At 46.2% G+C, this 22,500-nt stretch overlaps 3 protein-coding genes across 9 annotated transcripts in view; 1 reads left to right on the top strand and 2 right to left on the bottom strand.

Moving 5' to 3' along the window:
* Nucleotides 1-415, bottom strand: part of snx16 (sorting nexin 16) — a 12,670-nt gene extending 12,255 nt beyond the window's left edge. Inside the window, exon 1 of one of the 2 annotated variants that reach the window (XM_084103568.1) lies at nt 1-415. This exon is cut by the window's left edge and continues 373 nt beyond it. The gene's annotated coding sequence lies outside the window, so the exon portion shown is untranslated. The other variant, XM_084103567.1, reaches the window with a different exon arrangement.
* A 173-nt stretch (nt 416-588) lies between these two features.
* pigm (phosphatidylinositol glycan anchor biosynthesis, class M) lies at nt 589-7,620 on the top strand. 4 transcript variants are annotated; one of them, XM_084103564.1, is made up of 5 exons: nt 591-861; nt 2,606-3,123; nt 3,290-3,647; nt 6,707-6,808; nt 6,887-7,599. In XM_084103564.1, the coding sequence occupies exons 1-5, from the start codon at nt 709-711 to the stop codon at nt 7,049-7,051; spliced, it is 1,296 nt and encodes a 431-aa protein (XP_083959690.1). In that variant the 5' UTR covers nt 591-708; the 3' UTR covers nt 7,052-7,599. The 4 variants fall into 4 exon arrangements, with proteins under 4 accessions (XP_083959692.1, XP_083959691.1, XP_083959690.1 ...); XM_084103563.1 differs by having other exon boundaries at nt 593-861; nt 3,290-3,662; nt 6,887-7,620; XM_084103566.1 differs by lacking the exons at nt 6,707-6,808; nt 6,887-7,599 and adding an exon at nt 6,247-6,455 and having other exon boundaries at nt 589-861.
* A 1,167-nt stretch (nt 7,621-8,787) lies between these two features.
* The window catches only part of ahrra (aryl-hydrocarbon receptor repressor a), a 28,220-nt gene continuing 14,507 nt past the window's right edge, over nt 8,788-22,500 (bottom strand). Inside the window, exons 4-9 of one of the 3 annotated variants that reach the window (XM_084103561.1) lie at nt 15,657-15,748; nt 14,883-14,972; nt 13,892-14,021; nt 12,209-12,342; nt 11,293-11,498; nt 8,788-10,568 (exon numbers count right to left, since the gene is read on the bottom strand). In XM_084103561.1, coding sequence (XP_083959687.1) covers nt 9,749-10,568; nt 11,293-11,498; nt 12,209-12,342; nt 13,892-14,021; nt 14,883-14,972; nt 15,657-15,748 — 1,472 coding nt within the window. In that variant the 3' untranslated portion in view covers nt 8,788-9,748. Of the gene's footprint in view, nt 10,569-11,292; nt 11,499-12,208; nt 12,343-13,891; nt 14,022-14,882; nt 14,973-15,656; nt 15,752-22,500 lie in introns of all 3 variants that reach the window. The other 2 variants (XM_084103560.1, XM_084103562.1) reach the window with 2 other exon arrangements.

Below are 22,500 nucleotides of genomic sequence, written 5' to 3'. Positions count from 1 at the left end.
GGACTGATATCATGATTAAAAGACAAACAAACAACACGCGATTACTAAACCAGATCAGATTCACATTATGTTTAATAATCTTATGTAGTCTATTTGCATTTCATATTTCCTACAATAATAATAATAATAAGTAAATATGTTAATCTTTACTGTATGTTTTTCTCGCTGTTATTCCTCCATCCGTCTGACGCTCGGCCGGAAATACGTCATCACGTCACGGTGGAGATGACGTATAACGTACACTTGAAACAGAAATTTCAAAATAAATGTGCGTGGCAATGAATAAACACTAATATTTAACGTTTGGTAGATTTATTTTTGTTCAGTTTGGGAACGATTCTTATCATTCTTGTGAGCGATTATTTTCGATAAACCATTTAAATAGGTTCGCGCAAAAATGGAATGCTGCGATATTTAGAAGTGATGTTTGTTGTGTTTTAATCAAACCGCATTTACCGAACCATATATATATATATATATATATATTATTTTTTTTATTTTTTTTTATTATTATTATTATTTTAACCATAGATCAAACTACATGACGCGAAGCTCAAAAGAGGCGGAGTTTCGTCTCTGATTGGTCAGTCTCTCCTGCCCTTCAGTCACGTGGGTTCGAGACGCCGCTGTATGAGTTTCAGGAAGCTTGACTCGCTCCGTCTTGTATAGTTTGTTTGGTCTGTGTGTGAGTGTGTGTGTGAGACTGTGATGGATGTTCGGGTGTGTGGGATGTTCAGCGCCGCGGTTCTGATCCGCTTAGTTCTGCTGTGCATCGGTGTTTATCAGGATCAGAATTTGCAGCTCAAATACACTGATGTGGATTATCACGTGTTCACTGACGCGTCCAGATTCATCACACAGGTGACACGCACACCCACACACGCACACACAGCTGATTTATAACACCACAGATCTATGCTGTGCTATATAGATATAATACTGCCATATGAGAAGTACTAATCATGCTTTTGTAAATCATGAGGTATAAATTGTCACAATTATGAAATAAAAACTATTTATTTCATAATTATGTGTATGACATTTAATGTCATAATGTAGACTTTTTATCTCATGACTTGAATTTGTATTGAAAGGTCAAAATTATGAGAGAAAAAGGTGAAGTGAATTTAACATGATGTTTAAGAGCCTAAAGATGACATTACGCTAACGGCGGTGCTGATCGCCTGAACCCGTAGAGCAGGGGTCGGCAAGTAACTTTGGCCGCGGGCCAATATTTTTTTTAGCCAGTAGATGGCGGGCCAGCTACACAGAGTAGGCCTATGGATACAAATTAAATACTCTTATATAGGCCTATAATCGCAGAATATCGTTTTTTTTTTTAAATTAAAACCAAAAATAAAAAGATGAAAAACGACTTGTTTTTCCATTATTTATTTCCTGAACTAAAATGAAAAAAACGAATAACGACGGGTTTTCTGATGTTCTGATTGTGCTCAGATCAAAAATAGAAAAAATGAATTACTGGATTAGACAGATTTTAATTTTTATTTTGAATTTAACACCTTAGGCATATATCAAGGAAATCATTTTAAACAGATCAAGTACTATTGTGGTAACAGAACAGATTACAGCCATTTTAATAAAGGTGAGAATCATGCCTCATTCGCTTACAGTCCGACTTTTGAACTTTATTCCTTTTTTTATTATTATTATTATTATTATTATTTATTCGGGGGGCACACATGCACACCTAAGGTTTAAGGAGGTCTGTCAATATAAATATTAGGCTATTTTAACATTGTAGGCCTACTGTCAGCAGAGAAAAAAATGCCACAGAAAAAAATTTGGAAATATAAATAACATAAATTAAATAGGACAAAGCCTATCACTCAAATTTCTAAGCAACATAAACGAAAATCATATTGCCCTACTGACAAATGAAGTAGGCTATTTTCTGCCGAACTATTTCAAACATCCTTGCAAAAAAAAGAATCTTGTTGCTCCTCAGAGCTAGGTGTAGCCTACAGGTGGTCAGAATTAAGTGTGGATGCGCTGTCCAAAGGTGTATGGATGGGCTATTGTCAGTCAGACCGCCCGCTCCGTCCAAAGTACACCAGAGTTGTGACCGCTACCATCTTTTGACGCGCGAATGGACACAAAGTGGTCAAGCGTATAACTAGACGCGGCAGGCGCGAATTTGACGTGCTATTCGCGTCCGGTGTGAACGCACAGTTATACTTTAAAATGTAATCCCGCGCCGCATGATTCCCTATATGTGCGTTGCACACGGCGGTGAAATCGCCGCACGACTACGGCTTTTCTCAAGTATTGGAAGAGTTTTGTGCAGCATTTAGGACTTCCAAAATAATCCGGCGGGCCAGAAAATATTGCTGGCGGGCCAGTTTTGGCCCGCGGGCCGCCAGTTGCCGTTCCCTGCCGTAGAGTATCTTTCCTTGTATATGAACCTGTGAAAGAGAACGTTTTTATACTTAAATACTTAATAAACATGCAGACGAAATGCTTTAATAAAACAAGTGTTTAGTCTAACAATGATGTAATGAACTCTGAACCTTGAACCAAGGCTTATGTTGTGGGAGAGGAAGGTCAGGGTTCAGGGGTCAGTGACCGTGCCGTGTGTTTCCAGGGCGAGAGTCCGTACCGCAGATCCACGTTCCGCTACACGCCTGTGCTAGCGCTGATGTTGACGCCTAACGTCCTGCTAACGGCTCACTTCGGGAAGTTGCTGTTCTGCGCCTGCGACCTGCTGTCGGGCTGGCTGCTGCTGCGGCTGCTAGCTCTGCGCGGGACGTCCCGCGGCTCGGCCCTCGTGTGCTGCGGCCTGTGGCTCCTGAACCCGCTGCCGGCCGGCGTGTCGACGCGAGGGAACGCCGAGTCTGTGCTAGCGGTGCTGGTTCTGTCCACGCTGCTGTGCCTGGAGTCCCGGAGACTCACGGCCGCCGCGCTCCTGTTCGGCCTCTCCGTCCACATGAAGATCTACCCGCTCACGTACGCGCTGCCCATCGCGCTGTCTCTGGCCGAGGCCCCGTCCCGGGAGCGAGGGCTGGTCCCGAACCTCGTCCGGCTTTTCAACAGGGATCTGCTGCTGTTCGCTGCCGTCTCCGGATCCGTGTTCATGGCTCTGAACGGGACCTTCTACTGCATGTATGTTAAAAGCATCCCATGATGCACCAATATAGACAGTTTCATTTTTCACTTGTGTCTCTACATCATTCCCAGACATCCAGTAATTATTTCACAGTCACTGCACTATTATTCTAGCATTAGGAATATAATAATATAACAATCAGTTCTGTCCTTTGTTCCTCAGTTACGGCTGGGATTTCCTCCATGAGTCGTATCTGTACCATGTGACTCGCAGAGACATCCGGCACAACTTCTCTCCGTACTTCTACATGCTGTACCTGACGGCGGAGGGGAGCGGGACGGGGACCGGGAACTGGACTGGGAACTGGACCGGGATTTGGACCGGGAACTGGACGGGGAACTGGACCGGGATCTGGACCGGGATCTGGACCGGGATCTGGACCGGGAACTGGACCGGGAGTCTGGCGCTGGTGCTGTTCGTGCCGCAGCTGCTGCTGGTTCTGCTGTCCTCCCTGGCCTTCCGCTCCGACCGGCCCTTCTGCTGCTTCCTCCACACCGCCGTCTTCGTCAGCTTCAACAAGGTGTGCACCTCACAGGTACGAGAACCACTAACCCTAACCCTAACTATGAAGCACCATAAAGTGCTGAAAGGTATTTTAGTAAAAGTGGGAGGGGCACCACGCCCTCTAACCCTATAAAGTCGAGAGGGACCACGCCCTTGAGCACTATAGAGTCGAGAGGGACCACGCCCTCTAACCCTATAGAGTCGAGAGGGACCACGCCCTTGAGCACTATAGAGTCGAGAGGGACCACGCCCTTGAGCACTATAGAGTCGAGAGGGACCACGCCCTCTAACCCTATAGAGTCGAGAGGGACCACGCCCTCTACCACTATAGAGTCGAGAGGGACCACGCCCTCTAACCCTATAGAGTCGAGAGGGACCACGCCCTCTAACCCTATAGAGTCGAGAGGGACCACGCCCTCTACCACTATAGAGTCGAGAGGGACCACGCCCTCTACCACTATAGAGTCGAGAGGGACCACGCCCTCTAACCCTATAGAGTCGAGAGGGACCACGCCCTCTACCACTATAGAGTCGAGAGGGACCACGCCCTCTACCACTATAGAGTCGAGAGGGACCACGCCCTCTACCACTATAGAGTCGAGAGGGACCACGCCCTCTAACCCTATAGAGTCGAGAGGGACCACGCCCTCTAACCCTATAGAGTCGAGAGGGACCACGCCCTCTACCACTATAGAGTCGAGAGGGACCACGCCCTCTACCACTATAGAGTCGAGAGGGACCACGCCCTCTACCACTATAGAGTCGAGAGGGACCACGCCCTTGAGCACTATAGAGTCGAGAGGGACCACGCCCTCTACCACTATAGAGTCGAGAGGGACCACGCCCTTGAGCACTATAGAGTCGAGAGGGACCACGCCCTCTAACCCTATAGAGTCGAGAGGGACCACGCCCTCTAACCCTATAGAGTCGAGAGGGACCACGCCCTTGAGCACTATAGAGTCGAGAGGGACCACGCCCTCTACCACTATAGAGTCGAGAGGGACCACGCCCTCTAACCCTATAGAGTCGAGAGGGACCACGCCCTTGAGCACTATAGAGTCGAGAGGGACCACGCCCTTGAGCACTATAGAGTCGAGAGGGACCACGCCCTTGAGCACTATAGAGTCGAGAGGGACCACGCCCTCTACCACTATAGAGTCGAGAGGGACCACGCCCTTGAGCACTATAGAGTCGAGAGGGACCACGCCCTTGAGCACTATAGAGTCGAGAGGGACCACGCCCTTGAGCACTATAGAGTCGAGAGGGACCACGCCCTTGAGCACTATAGAGTCGAGAGGGACCACGCCCTCTACCACTATAGAGTCGAGAGGGACCACGCCCTCGAGCACTATAGAGTCGAGAGGGACCACGCCCTCGAGCACTATAGAGTCGAGAGGGACCACGCCCTCGAGCACTATAGAGTCGAGAGGGACCACGCCCTTGAGCACTATAGAGTCGAGCGGGACCACGCCCTTGAGCACTAAAGAGTCGAGAGGGACCACGCCCTTGAGCACTATAGAGTCGAGAGGGACCACGCCCTTGAGCACTATAGAGTCGAGAGGGACCACGCCCTTGAGCACTATAGAGTCGAGAGGGACCACGCCCTTGAGCACTATAGAGTCGAGAGGGACCACGCCCTCTACCACTATAGAGTCGAGAGGGACCACTCCCTCTAACCCTATAGAGTCGAGAGGGACCACGCCCTCTAACCCTATAGAGTCGAGAGGGACCACGCCCTCTACCACTATAGAGTCGAGAGGGACCACGCTCTCAAGCACTATAGAGTCGAGAGGGACCACGCCCTTGAGCACTATAGAGTCGAGAGGGACCACGCCCTTGAGCACTATAGAGTCGAGAGGGACCACGCCCTCTACCACTATAGAGTCGAGAGGGACCACGCTCTCAAGCACTATGGAGTAGAGAGGGAACAGAGACAGTTGTCATTCTAATTCGCCTGATGAGAACCTTGGGAAAGTTCGAAACCCGTCGTGAAAGTATGCCTGAATGACTCGAGACCGTAAAAATGAGTACAGCTGCCATCATTTGGGGGTGTGTGATGTAGCAGAGCTTTGGAAAATTTTCTCTTTGCCCATACAGGCGTTGAGTTGGTTAAAATGGCCGCCATCACTGTTGTGGATGATGTTGAAGAGCCGAATAATTTTTTCTCCGTCCACTGTGACGTCGAGCGTCTCCTCATGTCCAGACAGACGTGGGTTATATGCCCCTCACCACATCTGACTAAAACCTACCCTTCATTTTTTCTTAAAATTAAACCCTTGTTGGTATAAACCACGGCAATATAGCCCACTTGGATGTAGCCCATGGCGATTTAGCCCTTTTTATTATTTTATAATTATATGCGTCTCTCTGGATTTTGTTTGGGGCATTTTGATGTTTGTGTTCGTGGAGCGGCCAGTTGTAGCGCAGGGCCAGTGCACAGCCTGAAGTGTCTTCGGACAGTTTATGGATTTTATTCCCCTAACCCCTAACCCCTAACCCCAACACCTCACAGGTACGAGAACCTCCCATATTCATGAGGTCATGTCTCGGCTCAGGAGGCTCTCACTCAACCCTGTGTCTGAGGCTTGTGTGTGTGTGTCTGTGTGTGTGTGCAGTATTTCCTCTGGTACCTGTGTCTGAGGCTCGTGTGTGTGTGTGTGTGTGTGTGTGTGTGCAGTATTTCCTCTGGTACCTGTGTCTGAGGCTCGTGTGTGTGTGTGTGCAGTATTTCCTCTGGTACCTGTGTCTGAGGCTCGTGTGTGTGTGTGTGTGTGTGTGCAGTATTTCCTCTGGTACCTGTGTCTGAGGCTCGTGTGTGTGTGTGTGTGTGCAGTATTTCCTCTGGTACCTGTGTCTGAGGCTCGTGTGTGTGTGTGTGTGTGTGCAGTATTTCCTCTGGTACCTGTGTCTGAGGCTCGTGGGTGTGTGTGTGTGTGTGTGTGTGTGTGTGCAGTATTTCCTCTGGTACCTGTGTCTGAGGCTCGTGTGTGTGTGTGTGTGTGTGTGCAGTATTTCCTCTGGTACCTGTGTCTGAGTCTCGTGTGTGTGTGTGTGTGTGTGTGTGTGTGTGTGCAGTATTTCCTCTGGTACCTGTGTCTGCTGCCGCTGGTCGTGCCGCGCCTGACGCTGGGCTGGAGACGAGGCCTCGCGCTGCTGCTGCTGTGGATTGTGGGTCAGGTGAGGGAATATGAACATCTCCTCATTAATGTATTCCTGACGGCGTGAGTCTTCATCTGTGATGTTTCTCTCGTCCAGGCGCTCTGGTTATCGCCAGCGTATTCCCTGGAGTTCGAGGGCCGGAACAGCTTTACTCTCGTCTGGTTGGCCGGTCTGCTGTTTCTCCTGATAAACTCCTTCATACTGGGACAGATAATCTGCCATTACAGGCCCGTAGAAGCTCAGCGGAAGAAGACAGACTGACAGGCGCGTGTGAGAACGCAGGAGAAGGTTATCACTGTATATCAGATGTACAGATGTGGAGGAGTGTTCCTCGTGTTTCTGCAGATCATTGATCCAGGCCACTAGATGTCGCCAGAGATCCAGAGATCTGATGATCTGACAGTCACAGAGACTATAAGTGCTGCATTTTTAAAAACTTTACAGCTAAGAGAGTCAGTCGCTCTCTGGACAGAACTTTTACTGGACTTACATCTCATGTTAGTAAATGCTCTGTGATCATGAGAATGAATGAGCCGTTTCAGGGCAGATCTGTGTGAGAGAAGCTCCGCCCTGCTGATGATGTCACACCAATAGGAGTGCGTGTTGACTGGCAGGAGGCGGGATTTAAACGGGATTAAATCATCTTCAGATGCTGTCTCATATCAGAACTGTGTTTTAAGCTTTAAATATCTTCTCTGGGGGACAAAATACTGGGCACAATTTTCAAATGAAAAAGGAGACTCTGAAATGTGAAACACAAATGGAAATATTTCTTTCTGCCGTTATTCATAATAAAATCCTACAACACAACATATGCACGGTCTTTTTGTCATAAAAGATTTTTATTTTTATAAAAGTAATAAATATAACAGGAAGACCCATATTTGATTGTTGCTGCTTTGCAGTTACAAACTTGTGTAAAATATTATTGTATCTTCTGTTAATATTTATTGTCCATGTTGAATGCCAGTGGCAAAACGTCGTGTTAAAACCCTTCCTGAAAAAGTGCAAAAGGCCTTTGATATTTATTAAACAATAAATACAAATTGTTGATACAAATGAACCTTCCACAAAAGCCTCTCATCAAACAGCGGAGCGTCACAATGACATCGGTTTGCTGAACGAGCCCCAGTAGTGCAAGTGCATTATTGCTATTATCATTATTATCTTTACTTATTGACAAATACATTAAGGCCCGGTTTCACAGACAGGGCTTAGATTAAGCCAGGATTAGGCCTTAGTTCAATTAAGTAAGTTTTATAAACGTGCCTTAGAAAAAAACATTACTGATGTGTGTCTTGAAACAAAAAAATGGCACTGACGTATTTTAAAATACGCTTTCCGTTAGAACGGCTCAAACACTAGTCTAGGACTAGATTAAGCCTGGGACTAGATTAAGCCTGGGACTAGATTAAGTCTGGGACTAGATTAAGCCTGGGACTAAATTAAGCCTGGGACTAGATTAAGCCTGGGACTAGATTAAGCCTGGGACTAGATTAAGCCTGGGACTAGATTAAGCCTGGGACTAGATTAAGCCTGGGACTAGATTAAGCCTGGGACTAAATTAAGCCTGGGACTAGATTAAGCCTGGTCTGTGAAACCGCAGGTGAAACAGTAGTTTTATACAAAGTCGTAGATACAAACTCAGAACTTTAGAGCCGTTCTCCATTAAACACGTCATTAAACGTTTGGCATTATTATCAATGCTGAAGTGAATTTAACATTAAAATGTTTAAAAGCCTAAATATTTGACATTATTATTGAATATTTTTTGTTACTGATGTGCTTCAACATATTAGTCGGGTGTTTTTCACCTCTTGGCTATTTTATGAGATAGAAGAATATTTCTGTCCAAATATGGAGTCATATAAGCCGATATCCGAAAACAAACTTCAGATGAAATCCTTCAGTTTTTATACTTCAATACTTAATAAACATGCAAACAAAATGCTTTAATAAAACAAGTGTTTGGATAACAATGATTGTAATGATGTAATAAACTCAATAACCCTTGAAATGAATCTTTGTCCTCAATATAAATGTGCATCTTGGCATTTCAGATGAAAGCATGAGAGACTGTCGCTCTCATATGTTTATTATTTTAATTGTTGTTTTATTTCTCATTTTTATGTTAGTAATTTTATCCTTGTCCATGTTTGATGAACAGAGAAATATTAGCCTGACTATATAAAAACTGCATAGAAGAAAATATAATGAAAGCTCAGCGAACAAACTGTAAACCGCCGAGCACCCAAACCACATCCCGAAACTGACAGAGACGGTTTTCTTATTCAGGGTTTTTGTCTTTTTGTCCAGTAGAAATATCTAAACATTCTTGAATCAAGATACAAGCAAAATGACTAGACTAGATATTAAGTTTTGTTTTCTGACATACTGATCAAAATGAAGCGAGTTTGTGATTAATACAAAACAAATATCTGCCAGTGGAGTCAGAAAAATGATCTTAATTCAAAAAGAAAACGAGTTTTATAATCCGGATAGTTCCGGTCCTTGACTCTGATTGGTTGAGCCGCATTGGAAGCCGTTGTAAATGACTCAGCAAACACACACCTGTGAGTGCATCACATTAGTGTTACTGCGCAACTGCCGTTTGTGATGCTTTGTTGGTGCATGTGTTGCTTGGTGGAGTAATAAATGTGTTATAACGTTATATTTTTTGTTGCTGGTGTTTATTTTATGAATAAATTAAAAATTTAAAATGAATATTTTTATGGAGTAACCGTTTTATAAAAGCAATCAGCCCCTTGAAGCTGTGATTTACAGTGGATTTAGAACAACGCCCCTTAGCTGTTCTAAATTCACTGTAAATCACAGCTTCAAGGGGCTTCTTGCTTTATTCTGAGACCATTGGCAGATATTTGTTTTGTTTTAAGCACAAACTCACTTAATCTTGATACAAGATTGGGTTGGGTTAGGGTTAGGTTAGCTAATGAAGCGCTACTGCATGAAGGCGTACGGGTTGGTCTTGTTTGCGCTGCTCATCACACAGTTGCTCATCGTGTTCCAGTGTGGAGGATCCGTCGGCTCCTGCTTGATGGCCTGAAGGAGCCCGGGCCCTTTGAACTCGTAGGCCGCCTTATAGTCGTGCTGCACGAACCCTCTGTAGTCGTCAGCGCAGGCGTCGGGCCCGTGTGTGTTCAGCGAGTCTCTGTTCAGCACACACTTCAGAGGCCGAGCCGGTCCGCCGTAAGCGCTGGGATACGGGCTCCCGTACGGCGTTCCCTTCATCCGCTGACAGGAGAACACCTCGCCGTACACCGACTCTGCTTTCATCGGCACGATCTCGAAGCCGCACGCGTATCGCCCAAACACGTCACAGCCGTTCTCCGAGTCCGAGTCCTGCTCCACCTTTATGGGCGGCTCCGGCACCAGGTGTGTGTCGAAGCCCTCGCCGGGACCGGCGTAGCAGAAGCTCTCGCTCTTGATGGCGTCTGGGTCGTAGTCGTTGTGTGAGACGCTCCCGTACGTCTTCGGCACGAACGCCTCGGCCCTGGTGCTGTAGTATCCGGGGCCCGGGCGATACGGTTTCCCGTAGTGTGTGTGTTTCCTCGTGGCGAGCTCGAGCGCGTGACCCGAGCGGGCCGAGGAGCTTCTCACGGGCCACACGCCACAGTCCAGGTTCTGGAGCTTCGGGACACTCGACACAGACTTGCAGAAGTTCAAAGGCTCGTCCGGCACGTACTGAGCGTCAATCCGGCACTTCATGTTGTCTTTGGAGGGGATCATGTGTGACCGTCTGAGAGGATCGTCTCTGTCACTGCCAGAGACAAACACACACACACACACATAGAGGGATGAATCAGCTAACCACAACCATAAACCTCTTGAGTTATCAGGCTGAAAATGCCCAACTATCTGCGAGCGATCTGAGGATTCAGTGCAACTGGGGGATTTAGCAGGACAAATAAAGATGCAATTCCATCTAAATGGCTGAAAAGAAACAAACTTAAAGCTCTAAAATCCTGAACCCTAAAGAGTCGATGTGGATGGACCGGAAAAGAGAAGATCCTGCTAATCTGTCAGTGGCAAATCACATCTGTAAAGGAAAATGCGTCAAGTTCCCTCAATCAGATTCATGGGAGAAATTGTTCTGTCAAAACTCCATCATTCCTACATTTGTGCAATATAACATTTGGTCCCAAAATAAAGTAATTATAACAACTATTATGTTCTCCAAATTGTAGGCAGTCTCATTAAGGGAAAGTGTCTAGGTCAAGTCAAGTCTTTATTTCTATAGCGCTTCACAGTGATAAACGGGAAAATAACAGTGTTGCAAAATTCATCAATTATGACACATTCAATTTAATCTGTAAAGCAGCTCTACAGAAGACAACAGATTCATTATTGAGTTCAGTTCAGCAGGATCAGGGTTTGCACTGTAACTAAACTTCAACAGGTGATTAAAAAGCGTGTACATTTCTGCAGCACTAACAGTAACAGTGACCATTTCTCCAACCCAGAGCGAAAGGAAAGAGTATTACTTGTGATCTAGCGAGGAGAGAACAGGGTTCTTGTGTTTGCCCTTCATCAGGCTGGTCTTCATCTTCGCCTCAGCACTGGAGGGCACGAGGGGCACGAGGGGCACGGCCACACAGAACAGCCCCAGCTGAGGAGGGAGACTCGCCCCCGACACCATCCTCCTCCTCTGGCCCTGGAGGAACTTCAGTCGGCCCTGGAACTGCATCGTCTGCAAGCACACACACTTCAGGTCTGAGCACAGGTTATGAGTGGTGTTACACACACACACACACACACTCTCTCACACACAGTGGATGAGGAGGCCATGACTGGTCAGGGCCGATGGAGGGAATGTGGCCAGTTACACTGTGACTCTTTACGAGAAGTGCCATGGGGATTTAATGACCACAGAGAGTCTCTGTCTCTTCCCAAGGACAGTTTTTCAGTGTAGTGTCCCCATCACTACACTGGGGTGTTAGGACCCACACAGACCACAGCACCCCTTACTGGCCTCACTAACACCTCCTCCAGCAGCGACCTGGTTTTCCCAGGAGTCTCCCATCAAGGTACTGACCAGACTCAACCCTGCTAAGCTTCAGTGGGAACCCAGTCCTGGGCTACAGAGTGATATGGGTGTGGTAACGTCTTCTGAGATGAACGTCACAAGCATCTGTCTAACTACAACCTTCTTATGAATCAACCCTGTTTATGTGCAGCAAACACTCCTAAAGCACACAAAGCCAAATCACACGTGAAGACTCGAGACCTGCAGCCAAAACATCAACATGGTTTGGATTTTTTTCTCTCAGTGGAATAATTTAAGGAAAAATCTCATGGAAAACAATCTAGAAGAAGTCCTTGTTCAGTCGAGGGTTATGATCACATGTGAGTCACACAAAGTAATTTATCTGTGGCCTCTAAACTGAAAGAATCTCTCACCAGAAATCCAGACGTGCTGTCCAGTAAGCAGCGAACTCGCAGGATAAAACATCGGTTCAGGAAGCAGGAGAACTCTGGAGCAACGCCACCCGCCTCCTCGGACTCAAACAACGAGCTGACCACAAAATCTTCACCTACAAGACAAACATGAGCGGCCAAACATCAGCACTGCAGACTTGAGTCTGGCTCCAGTCATTTACACGCGTGTGGCGCATGTGAAGCGTGTAATGCGTGTTTAGCGTGTTTAGCATGTGAGGCGTGTTTACCGTGTAATGCGTGTAAAGCGTGTGCTGCGTGTGAGGCATGTGAAGCATGTGCTGCATGTTTAAGCGTGTGAGGCGTGTGATGCATGTTTAGCGTGTGAAGCGTGTTTAGTGTGTGCTGCGTGTGAGGTGTGTGAAGCATGTTTAGCGTGTGATATGTGTAAAGCGTGTGATATGTGTGAAGCGCGTGATATGTGTGAAGCGCGTGTTATGCGTGTTTAGCGTGTGAAGTGTGTGCTGCGTGTGAGGCGTGTGAAGCATGTTTAGCATGTTTAGCGTGTGATATGTGTGAAGCGCGTGATATGTGTGAAGCGCGTGATGCGTGTGAAGCGTGTTTAGCGTGTGAGGCGTGTGAAGCATGTTTAGCGTGTGATATGTGTGATGCGTGTGAAGCGTGTTTAGCGTGTGCTGCGTGTGAGGCATGTTTAGCATGTTTAGAGTGTGATATGTGTGAAGCGTGTGATGCGTGTGATATGTGTGAAGCGTGTGCTGCGTGTGAGGCATGTTTAGCATGTTTAGAGTGTGATATATGTGAAGTGTGTGATGCGTGTGAAGCGTGTTTAGCGTGTGCTGCGTGTGAGGCATGTTTAGCATGTTTAGAGTGTGATATGTGTGAAGTGTGTGATGCGTGTGAAGCGTGTTTAGCGTGTGCTGCGTGTGAGGCATGTTTAGCATGTTTAGAGTGTGATATGTGTGAAGCGTGTGATGCGTGTGATATGTGTGAAGCGTGTTTAGCGTGTTTAGCGTGTGAGGCATGTTTAACATGTTTAGCGTGTGATATGTGTGAAGTGTGTGATGCGTGTGATATGTGTGAAGCGTGTGATATGTGTGAAGCGTGTGAGGCATGTGAACCGTGTTTACCGTGTGAGGCGTGTTTAGCGTGTGAAGCGTGTTTAGCGTGTGAAGCATGTGAGGCGTGTGTTGTGTGTTCTCACACCCATGCCGCTGGGGAACTGCTGATCCGAGCTTTGGGTTGAAGGGTTCATGGTGAAGTGTGTGATGCATGTGAAGTGTGTTTAGCGTGTGAAGCGTGTGATGCATGTGAAGCGTGTTTAGCGTGTGAAGCGTGTGATGCATGTGAAGCGTGTAAGGCGTGTGAAGCGTGTGATGCATGTGAAGCGTGTTTAGCGTGTGAAGCGTGTGATGCATGTGAAGCGTGTGATGCATGTGAAGCGTGTAAGGCGTGTGAAGTGTGTGAGGCATGTGTAGCGTGTTTACGTGTGATGTGTGTGATGTGTGTGAAGCGTGTTTAGCGTGTGAAGCGTGTTTAGCGTGTGAAGCGTGTGATGCATGTGAAGCGTGTAAGGCGTGTGAAGTGTGTGAGGCGTGTGATGCATGTTATGTGTGTGAAGTGTGTGAGGCGTGTGTAGCGTGTTTACGTGTGTGAAGCGTGTGATGCATGTTTAGTGTGTTCTCACACCCGTGCCGCTGGGGAACTGCTGATCCGGGCTTTGGGTCGAAGGGTTCATGGCCCAGTGCAGCTGCCGTCTGAACTCCTGCCGGTCGTCCACGTGAATGTAATCAAACACATTCTGATGCATCACATCCGTCTAAGGAGAGAAAGAGACGCCGTCAACGAGGGCTCGACCATATTCTGCCTTATTTTATATATATATATATATATATATATATATATATATATATATATATAGACAATTGGTCTCAAAAGTGAATTTTTTTTCAAGCCTAATCATAAATTTGAATGTTAAACTTTTAGAAATATTGAAATATCAATACTATATTTTTATATACAAATATATATATATATATATATATATATATATATATATATATATATATATATATATGCACTGTATATATATACACACACATATTTATACACTATATGTAAACATTGGCCTTTTACAGTGGAATCTGTAGCTTTATTGTGGTCAGACGGCTCAGATTCCTGGATCTTCTGGATTTTCCCGCGCGGTCAGGAAGTGTAAAACGTCGCGTGACATCGACTGCCTAACGCACCAGATCCCAGCATTCCCAAAATAAGCCTGCATGCTTAATTCTTCCTTTTCTTTTGTCAGAAATGACAGATTCTTTCTATAATAGTGAAACTTGCCCCATACTTTCCATACGACAGGCACGCAAAGCTGTCTGAACATTTGCCTTGTAAAGCAGCAAGACTGACCGCGTGAGATCCGCCGCTAACAGCAGAAAATAACCCACCGTTCCTCAGAGGATAGTTGTGTGTGTGTGTGTGTGTGTGTGTGTGTGTGTGTGTGTGTGTGTGTGTGTGTGATGTTCTGCTGTGATGTCGTGTGTGTGTGTGTGTGTGTGATGTTCTGCTGTGATGTTGTGTGTGTGTGTGTGTGTGTGTGTGTGTGTGTGTGTGTGATGTTCTGCTGTGATGTTGTGTGTGTGTGTGTGTGTGTGTGTGTGTGATGTTCTGATCTCACCTGGTGGAAGCCCAGGTAGTCGACGATGGTGGATGATGCGTAGAAGACCATCCCGTCACTGCTGACGACCAGAGCAAAACCAGCGAGACACTGAAACACAACATGTTCATTCGTTCGTGTTCGTTCATTCACTCATTCATTCATTGTTTATTTTGTTCATTCATTTATTTGTTCATCCAGTGAGTGTGTAAAGGTGATTTCTGATTCTGTATGATGGTTTAGTGTCTGAGCTCGAGAAAACAGCACCTGCTGCTCGGAGCGGATTTTACAACACAGACTTTAAACAGAAATTCAGCCCTGAAAACAGATCATGAAAAATCTCTCTGTTTCTATTGACATCCTGATGGGTTTTCCTCCTTTCTCACATTGACACAAAGACTTCAAAGGCATTTCAAAAAGGTCACGAAAGAAACCCATTCAGAATCTTTCCACGGAAACTCTGGAATATTCTCCTCCTCTGGGATTGAGTCGGGAAACTGAAGCTGTGATTCCTCCAGTCACGCAACACACTCTTCACTGGTTAGGGTTAACTCTTCACTGGTTAGGGTTAACTCTTCACTGGTCAGGGTTAACTCTTCACTGGTTAGGGTTAACTCTAACACACTGTTCCTCTGAATGAGAGTCTGCTTCTCATTCTGTGTTTAACCGTACAAAACTAGTCAATCAACTAGTGAACCTGACTATTCTAGTTCTGCAGTATGAGAGTTACTGACGTCATCAGTGCACCTTTACACACACACGCACACACACACACACACACTCTCTCACACACACCTCTAGCAGCAGCTGGCTCTCAGGAACACATGTGTCTGTCGTGTTGCTCTTCTTCCCGCTCACGTGTTTCTCACGAGGGTTTTCCTGAGCAGCTGCTGGGACAGGAAAGAATACAGTAAAATTATTCATACATTCATTTACATTAAATTTGATTTCTTACAAGTGACTGGCATGATTTTTCCATTGTGTGAACAGTGAACTTCAGTTCCGTCCCTGTTTTTATCAGCAGCATTATTCTAATGGTAACGTAAGAAAAAAGCTCATTGTGTTTGGAAATGCTTTAAACTCTTCCGTTATTTGATGTTATTTCATGTTATTTCATGTTCTCCTCATAAAAGTGTCTTCATGTTCTTGACCAACTGATATGACTGTAATAATTGTGTTATTACAGACTTGTGTGTTTGTATGTTCAGCTCGAGAAAACATTTACAACCTGATGTGCATCTAAAGGGTTAACACACACTGAGATCTTCATCTCACTCAAGCTGAAATATTTCAAGGAGGAAAAACTGTCTATCTTACAAACTCTCACAGTAGTTTGACAGAGTCAAAGCGATTGGGATCAGACGCTTCAGTGAGTTAAACTGTCTTTGCTCTGCTATTTCTCTGGCTTCTTCTTTGTCACTGAAGGGTTCAGTGGAGCAGCTCGAGTGAACAGACTGACACGCGCTGAGCCCTGCCCCCTCACTGAGCCCCGCCCCCTAACCTCTCTGACCAACCAGCACAGGAAACACACACACGAGAGAGAGAGAGAGAGAGAGAGAGAGAGAGGCGCTGGGCGAGCAAGAGCTGCTGTCACGCGATCCTCTTCTGTCAGTCTGCAGTGTGTCTGACAGCTCTGGCGTGAGGCCAAGCCCTTGCGTGCAAACGAGGAACCCACATTAGCCTATAAAGACTTTCAGAAGAACAACAGCTGTTAAATATTGATGACTGCTGGCAGGCTGTGAATGCTTCGCCACAGAAGGTTAAGCTCGATGTTATGGAGCCTAACGGTTCATCATATGAGCTATTGTGTGTCTCTATCTGCTGCTGTCATGTGACATCAAACACATCAGTTTGTTGTTCACATTCGTTCTAATTGTCTAATCTTCTGCTTGAGGAACCAAAAAATGTGCCTCTGTCAGAAATTTTAATACAACTGAGAGCAAACAAACTGCACTGAATGATTCTCACATTTAGAAAACAAAAGTTTAAATGAATGAAGTAAAAAATTCACGTTTAGGAAATAACTTTCTGATCCTAGAAATGGTTTAGAAGAAGCACATATTTAGATCTCCACGATATCTGACCTGCAGACACAAGATTAAAATGTATGAGGCACCAGGAACATAAAACACTTTCAATATGACAGCAAGCATAACTGAAGCTTTATATGTAAATAATCATATTTCCACAAATAACGGCACAAAGCAGTTTCACATTCAGGGAGACATGTTCAGGCACACAACTAAAGATAATTTTTATAATCTGTCAGTTAGTTCTTCAATTAATTAGATAAAAGACAAATGTGTGTGTGTGTGTGTGTGTGTGTGTGTGTGTCAATACACTAAGTACACTAAATGTTTTGAACACTTGTGCATGTCATTATAGAGCTGTCATGCTCTCTCTCTCTCTCTCTCTCTCTCTCTCTCTCTAGTTTTGGGAAAGGGTTATTTTTGTCTCTAATCTGTAAGGCACCAGCTTCAGTTTATGAGTTAGAGAGACAGTCTGTGATATTCTAATCCATCCTCGCAGGATCATAATCGGCGAATGCTAATTGTGATCAGAAATTTTGCCACAATAATGGACGTCAAACCTCAGAATAGCTGCAAATCTGTCTATTAATGTTTGTTTTAAAACACTTACAACCCAAGCGTATGTGTGAGATTGTCCTAACAAGAGAAATGGATATGTTTTGGATGGAGTCCAGCGGGTCAAAGCCACCCAACACCAAAACAGCCATCATGAATTAGCCAAGCTGATACGGATCAGTGACATCACTTGATCCCGGCAAATTAGCGGATATTCCAGCCACCGCCACTGGATTAATTACTGCCTCATCAGCCACCGTTGATCTGTTCTCAGCACATTCCTTTAATGTTAATGAAACCCACCTACACGACATCTCCTCTTTACAGAGTAAAAACATGAATACGGCATCTCCCACAGGACATAACATGTGTTTCTCTCACAGCGCTCATTGAAGGTGGCGTGTGCTTTAGTTCTCTAGTTCTCCACCGCCCACAAACACCACAGACAATTATCACTGCCACAGAATCAATTTGCTTTGGCTTCCTGAGTAAATAAACGGCTTGCAGCGGCAGAGAGGCGTGTTTCATCAGGCCCACGGGAACACGTCAGACAAGCGTGCTCTAAATGTGTGTTTCATCGGGTCTGGATCCGGCCCGCAGGAACACGTCAGACAAGCGTGTTCTAAACGTGTGTTTCATCGGGTCTGGATCCGGCCCACGGGAACACGTCAGACAAGCGTGTTCTAAACGTGTGTTTCATCGGGTCTGGATCCGGCCCACGGGAATACGTCAGACAAGCGTGTTCTAAACGCATGTTTCATCGGGTCTGGATCCGGCCCACGGGAACACGTCAGACAAGCGTGTTCTAAACGTGTTTCATCGGGTCTGGATCTGGCCCGCGGAAACACGTCAGACAAGCGTGTTCTAAACGCATGTTTCATCGGGTCTGGATCTGGCCCGCGGAAACACGTCAGACAAGCGTGTTCTAAACGCATGTTTCATAGGGTCTGGATCCGGCCTGCGGGAACACGTCAGACAAAGCGTGTTCTAAACGCGTGTTTCATCGGGTCTGGATCCGGCCTGCGGGAACACGTCAGACAAAGCGTGTTCTAAACGCGTGTTTCATCGGGTCTGGATCCGGCCTGCGGGAACACGTCAGACAAAGCGTGTTCTAAACGCGTGTTTCATAGGGTCTGGATCCGGCCCGCAGGAACACGTCAGACAAGCGTGTTCTAAACGCATGTTTCATCGGGTCTGGATCCGGCCCGCAGGAACACGTCAGACAAGCGTGTTCTAAACGCATGTTTCATCGGGTCTGGATCCGGCCCGCAGGAACACGTCAGACAAGCGTGTTCTAAACGTGTTTCATCGGGTCTGGATCTGGCCCGCGGAAACACGTCAGACAAGCGTGTTCTAAACGCATGTTTCATCGGGTCTGGATCTGGCCCGCGGGAACACGTCAGACAAGCGTGTTCTAAACGCATGTTTCATCGGGTCTGGATCTGGCCCGCGGGAACACGTCAGACAAGCGTGTTCTAAACGCATGTTTCATCGGGTCTGGATCTGGCCCGCGGGAACACGTCAGACAAGCGTGTTCGAAACGCATGTTTCATCGGGTCTGGATCCGACCCGCAGGAACACGTCAGACATGCGTGTTCTAAACGTGTTTCATCGGATCTGGATCTGGCCCGCGGGAACACGTCAGACAAGCGTGTTCTAAACACATGTTTCATCGGGTCTGGATCCGGCCTGCGGGAACACGTCAGACAAGCGTGTTCTAAACGTGTGTTTCATCGGGTCTGGATCTGGCCCGCGGGAACACGTCAGACAAGCGTGTTCTAAACGCATGTTTCATCGGGTCTGGATCCGGCCTGCGGGAACACGTCAGACAAGCGTGTTCTAAACGTGTGTTTCATCAGTCTGGATCCGGCCCGCGGGAACACGTCAGACAAGCGTGTTCTAAACGTGTGTTTCATCAGGTCTGGATCCGGCCCGCGGGAACACGTCAGACAAGCGTGTTCTAAACGTGTGTTTCATCAGGTCTGGATCCGGCCCGCGGGAACACGTCAGACAAGCGTGTTCTAAACGTGTGTTTCATCAGGTCTGGATCCGGCCCGCGGGAACACATCAGACACGCGTGTTCTAAACGTGTTCCAGTATCAAAGCATATTTATTTCTCATAGGTTATTCTGTGCTGGTAGGTGATTTTGTTCTGTTCAAATCGAACTCAGGAGAGCCAAATAGAGCCTGGACCGCTGTGAACATGAGTCTGCTGGAAACTCACACACTGCCTGGCCAGTCTTTAGTTTTGATTACGGAGTGTATCCGTTTAGACAACCTTATGCAACATCACAACATTTATTTCCATCATCAATTCATTAACCCTGCAGCCACTCTCTAAATTATCCAGCACAGACTTTCAGTGATTTTAAAGTCACGACTTCGGTGAAAATGATTCCTTGGCTCCCAAATCACTCTTCACAATTTGAACCCCATGAACCTTGGCATTGGAATAAAGCCATGGGCTTCATCTTCATACATGGATGTTTAAGAAACGAAAAGCTGCACACTGTATCAGTTGGGGTTAAAAGCCAGAGCATGCCAGAAACATATAAATCACTGCAATATTTTTGCAAGTGTCTGTTTATTTAAATCCAAACAGTGTTTTTTTGTCCAGGTGAATCTCTGAAATGTTTGAAAGTGTTTCTCATCTACAAAATGAATGATTTCAGGCTCGAAGGAACGGGCTAATATGTCATGAATGGATCTGAGAGTGTCTGCAGGCTGTCTGTGTTTGAGACGGTTCTCCAGGGTTCCCAGAGCCGGGCGGGTAAATCCCAGTCCTGGACTGGTTCCCAGGCGTTGCGTGCAGAAGGGCGGATCCTGCGAAGCCACAAACCCTTCAGTCCTGCACAGCTGGAGAATCAGAGGTTTATACTGAAGACAGAAGCTGGACACACTGATCTCACACACACCAGCACAACAACAGCCTCATTTATTAAACCATCAACAAAAGCTGATTCTGTGTGTGTGTGTTTGTGTGTGTGTGTGTGTGTGTGTGTGTGAGAGCATGAGTGTGTGTGTGCGTGTGTGTGTGAGTGCGTGTGCATGTGTGTGAGTGCGTGAGTGTGTGTGTGCGTGAGTGAGTGTGCATGTGTGTGAGTGTGTGAGTGTGTGTGTGTGTGCGCATGTGTGTGCGAGTGTGCATGTGTGTGAGTGCGTGAGAGTGTGAGTGTGCATGTGTGTGAGTGCGTGAGAGTGTGAGTGTGAGTGTGTGTGTGTGTGTGCGTGTGTGTGCGTGAGTGTGCATGTGTGTGAGTGCGTGAGAGTGTGAGTGTGAGTGTGTGTGTGTGTGTGTGCGTGTGTGTGCGTGAGTGTGCATGTGTGTGAGTGCGTGAGAGTGTGAGTGTGTGTGTGAGAGTGTGAGTGTGTGTGTGAGAGAGAACAATAAAAGCTCATTCTGATTCTGGTTTCTCTTCAGTCAGTCGTGAAACACTTGATACTTTCGCAGCCTGTGATGAAAAGCAGCTGTGAAAACATCAGTGTACGAACAGCCTGTTTTCCCCTTTAACTGTCATCTTTGTAACACTGGTGTGTGTTATTCATTATTATCGATTTAACTAAACTCCCAAACGCCCGTACTTCACTTTCTCTCGCTGAACTGTCTAACGCTCAGACTGGTGTAATTGTTCTCCGTCCAGATGCTGGAATCTGCAGCTCAGAAGAAACTCCTGAATATGCTGAATTATAAACTGCGCTGAGGAATGCATCTGAACATGTGGTTTAAACACGCAAAACTAACCGTGGCACGCGAGCCTCAGCCCGACTCAACATCACTGCAGCGTTCACTGTGTAGGAGCTCTAATTCAGCACAACGTAAGAGTTTAGAAATCATTCACATGTTCAACCAAAATCCATTTCTCATGTAAAACAGTGTTTTATTTCGAGTCCTCAGCGGATTCTACTGGCATGTGTTGATGTTAGTCTTCCACTGACCGTTGGGTGAGTTTGCCATCAGACACACACACACACACACACACACCACAGATGAAACCACAGATCCTGTAATAGGCAGATAAAGCAGTTCATCTAGACGACAACATCTCAAACAAACTCATCATATTCAAAATGTCTCCAAATCCAAACCATCACACACACCATCACACACACCATCACACACACCATCACACACACCATCACACACACCATCAACACAAACCATCACACAAACCATCACACACACCATCAACACACACCATCACACACACCATCACACACACCATCACACACACCATCACACACACCATCAACACAAACCATCACACAAACCATCACACAAACCATCACACACACCATCACACACACCATCACACACACCATCAACACAAACCATCACACAAACCATCACACAAACCATCACACACACCATCACACAAACATCACACACACCATCACACACACCATCAACACAAACCATCACACAAACCATCACACAAACCATCACACAAACCATCACACACACCATCACACACACCATCACACAAACCATCAACACAAACCATCACACACACCATCACACAAACCATCAACACAAACCATCACACAAACCATCACACAAACCATCACACACACCATCACACAAACCATCACACAAACCATCACACACACCATCACACACACCATCACACAAACCATCAACACAAACCATCACACAAACCATCACACAAACCATCACACAAACCATCACACAAACCATCACACAAACCATCACACAAACCATCACACACACCATCACACACACCATCACACAAACCATCAACACAAACCATCACACAAACCATCACACAAACCATCACACAAACCATCACACACACCATCACACACACCATCACACAAACCATCAACACAAACCATCACACAAACCATCACACAAACCATCACACACACCATCACACAAACATCACACACACCATCACACACACCATCAACACAAACCATCACACAAACCATCACACAAACCATCACACAAACCATCACACACACCATCACACACACCATCACACAAACCATCAACACAAACCATCACACACACCATCACACAAACCATCAACACA

Source organism: Abramis brama (genome assembly GCF_963993115.1).
Source record: "Abramis brama genome assembly, chromosome: 24".
Lineage (NCBI taxonomy): Eukaryota > Metazoa > Chordata > Actinopteri > Cypriniformes > Leuciscidae > Abramis > Abramis brama.
This window is presented reverse-complemented; position numbering and strand designations above follow the sequence as displayed.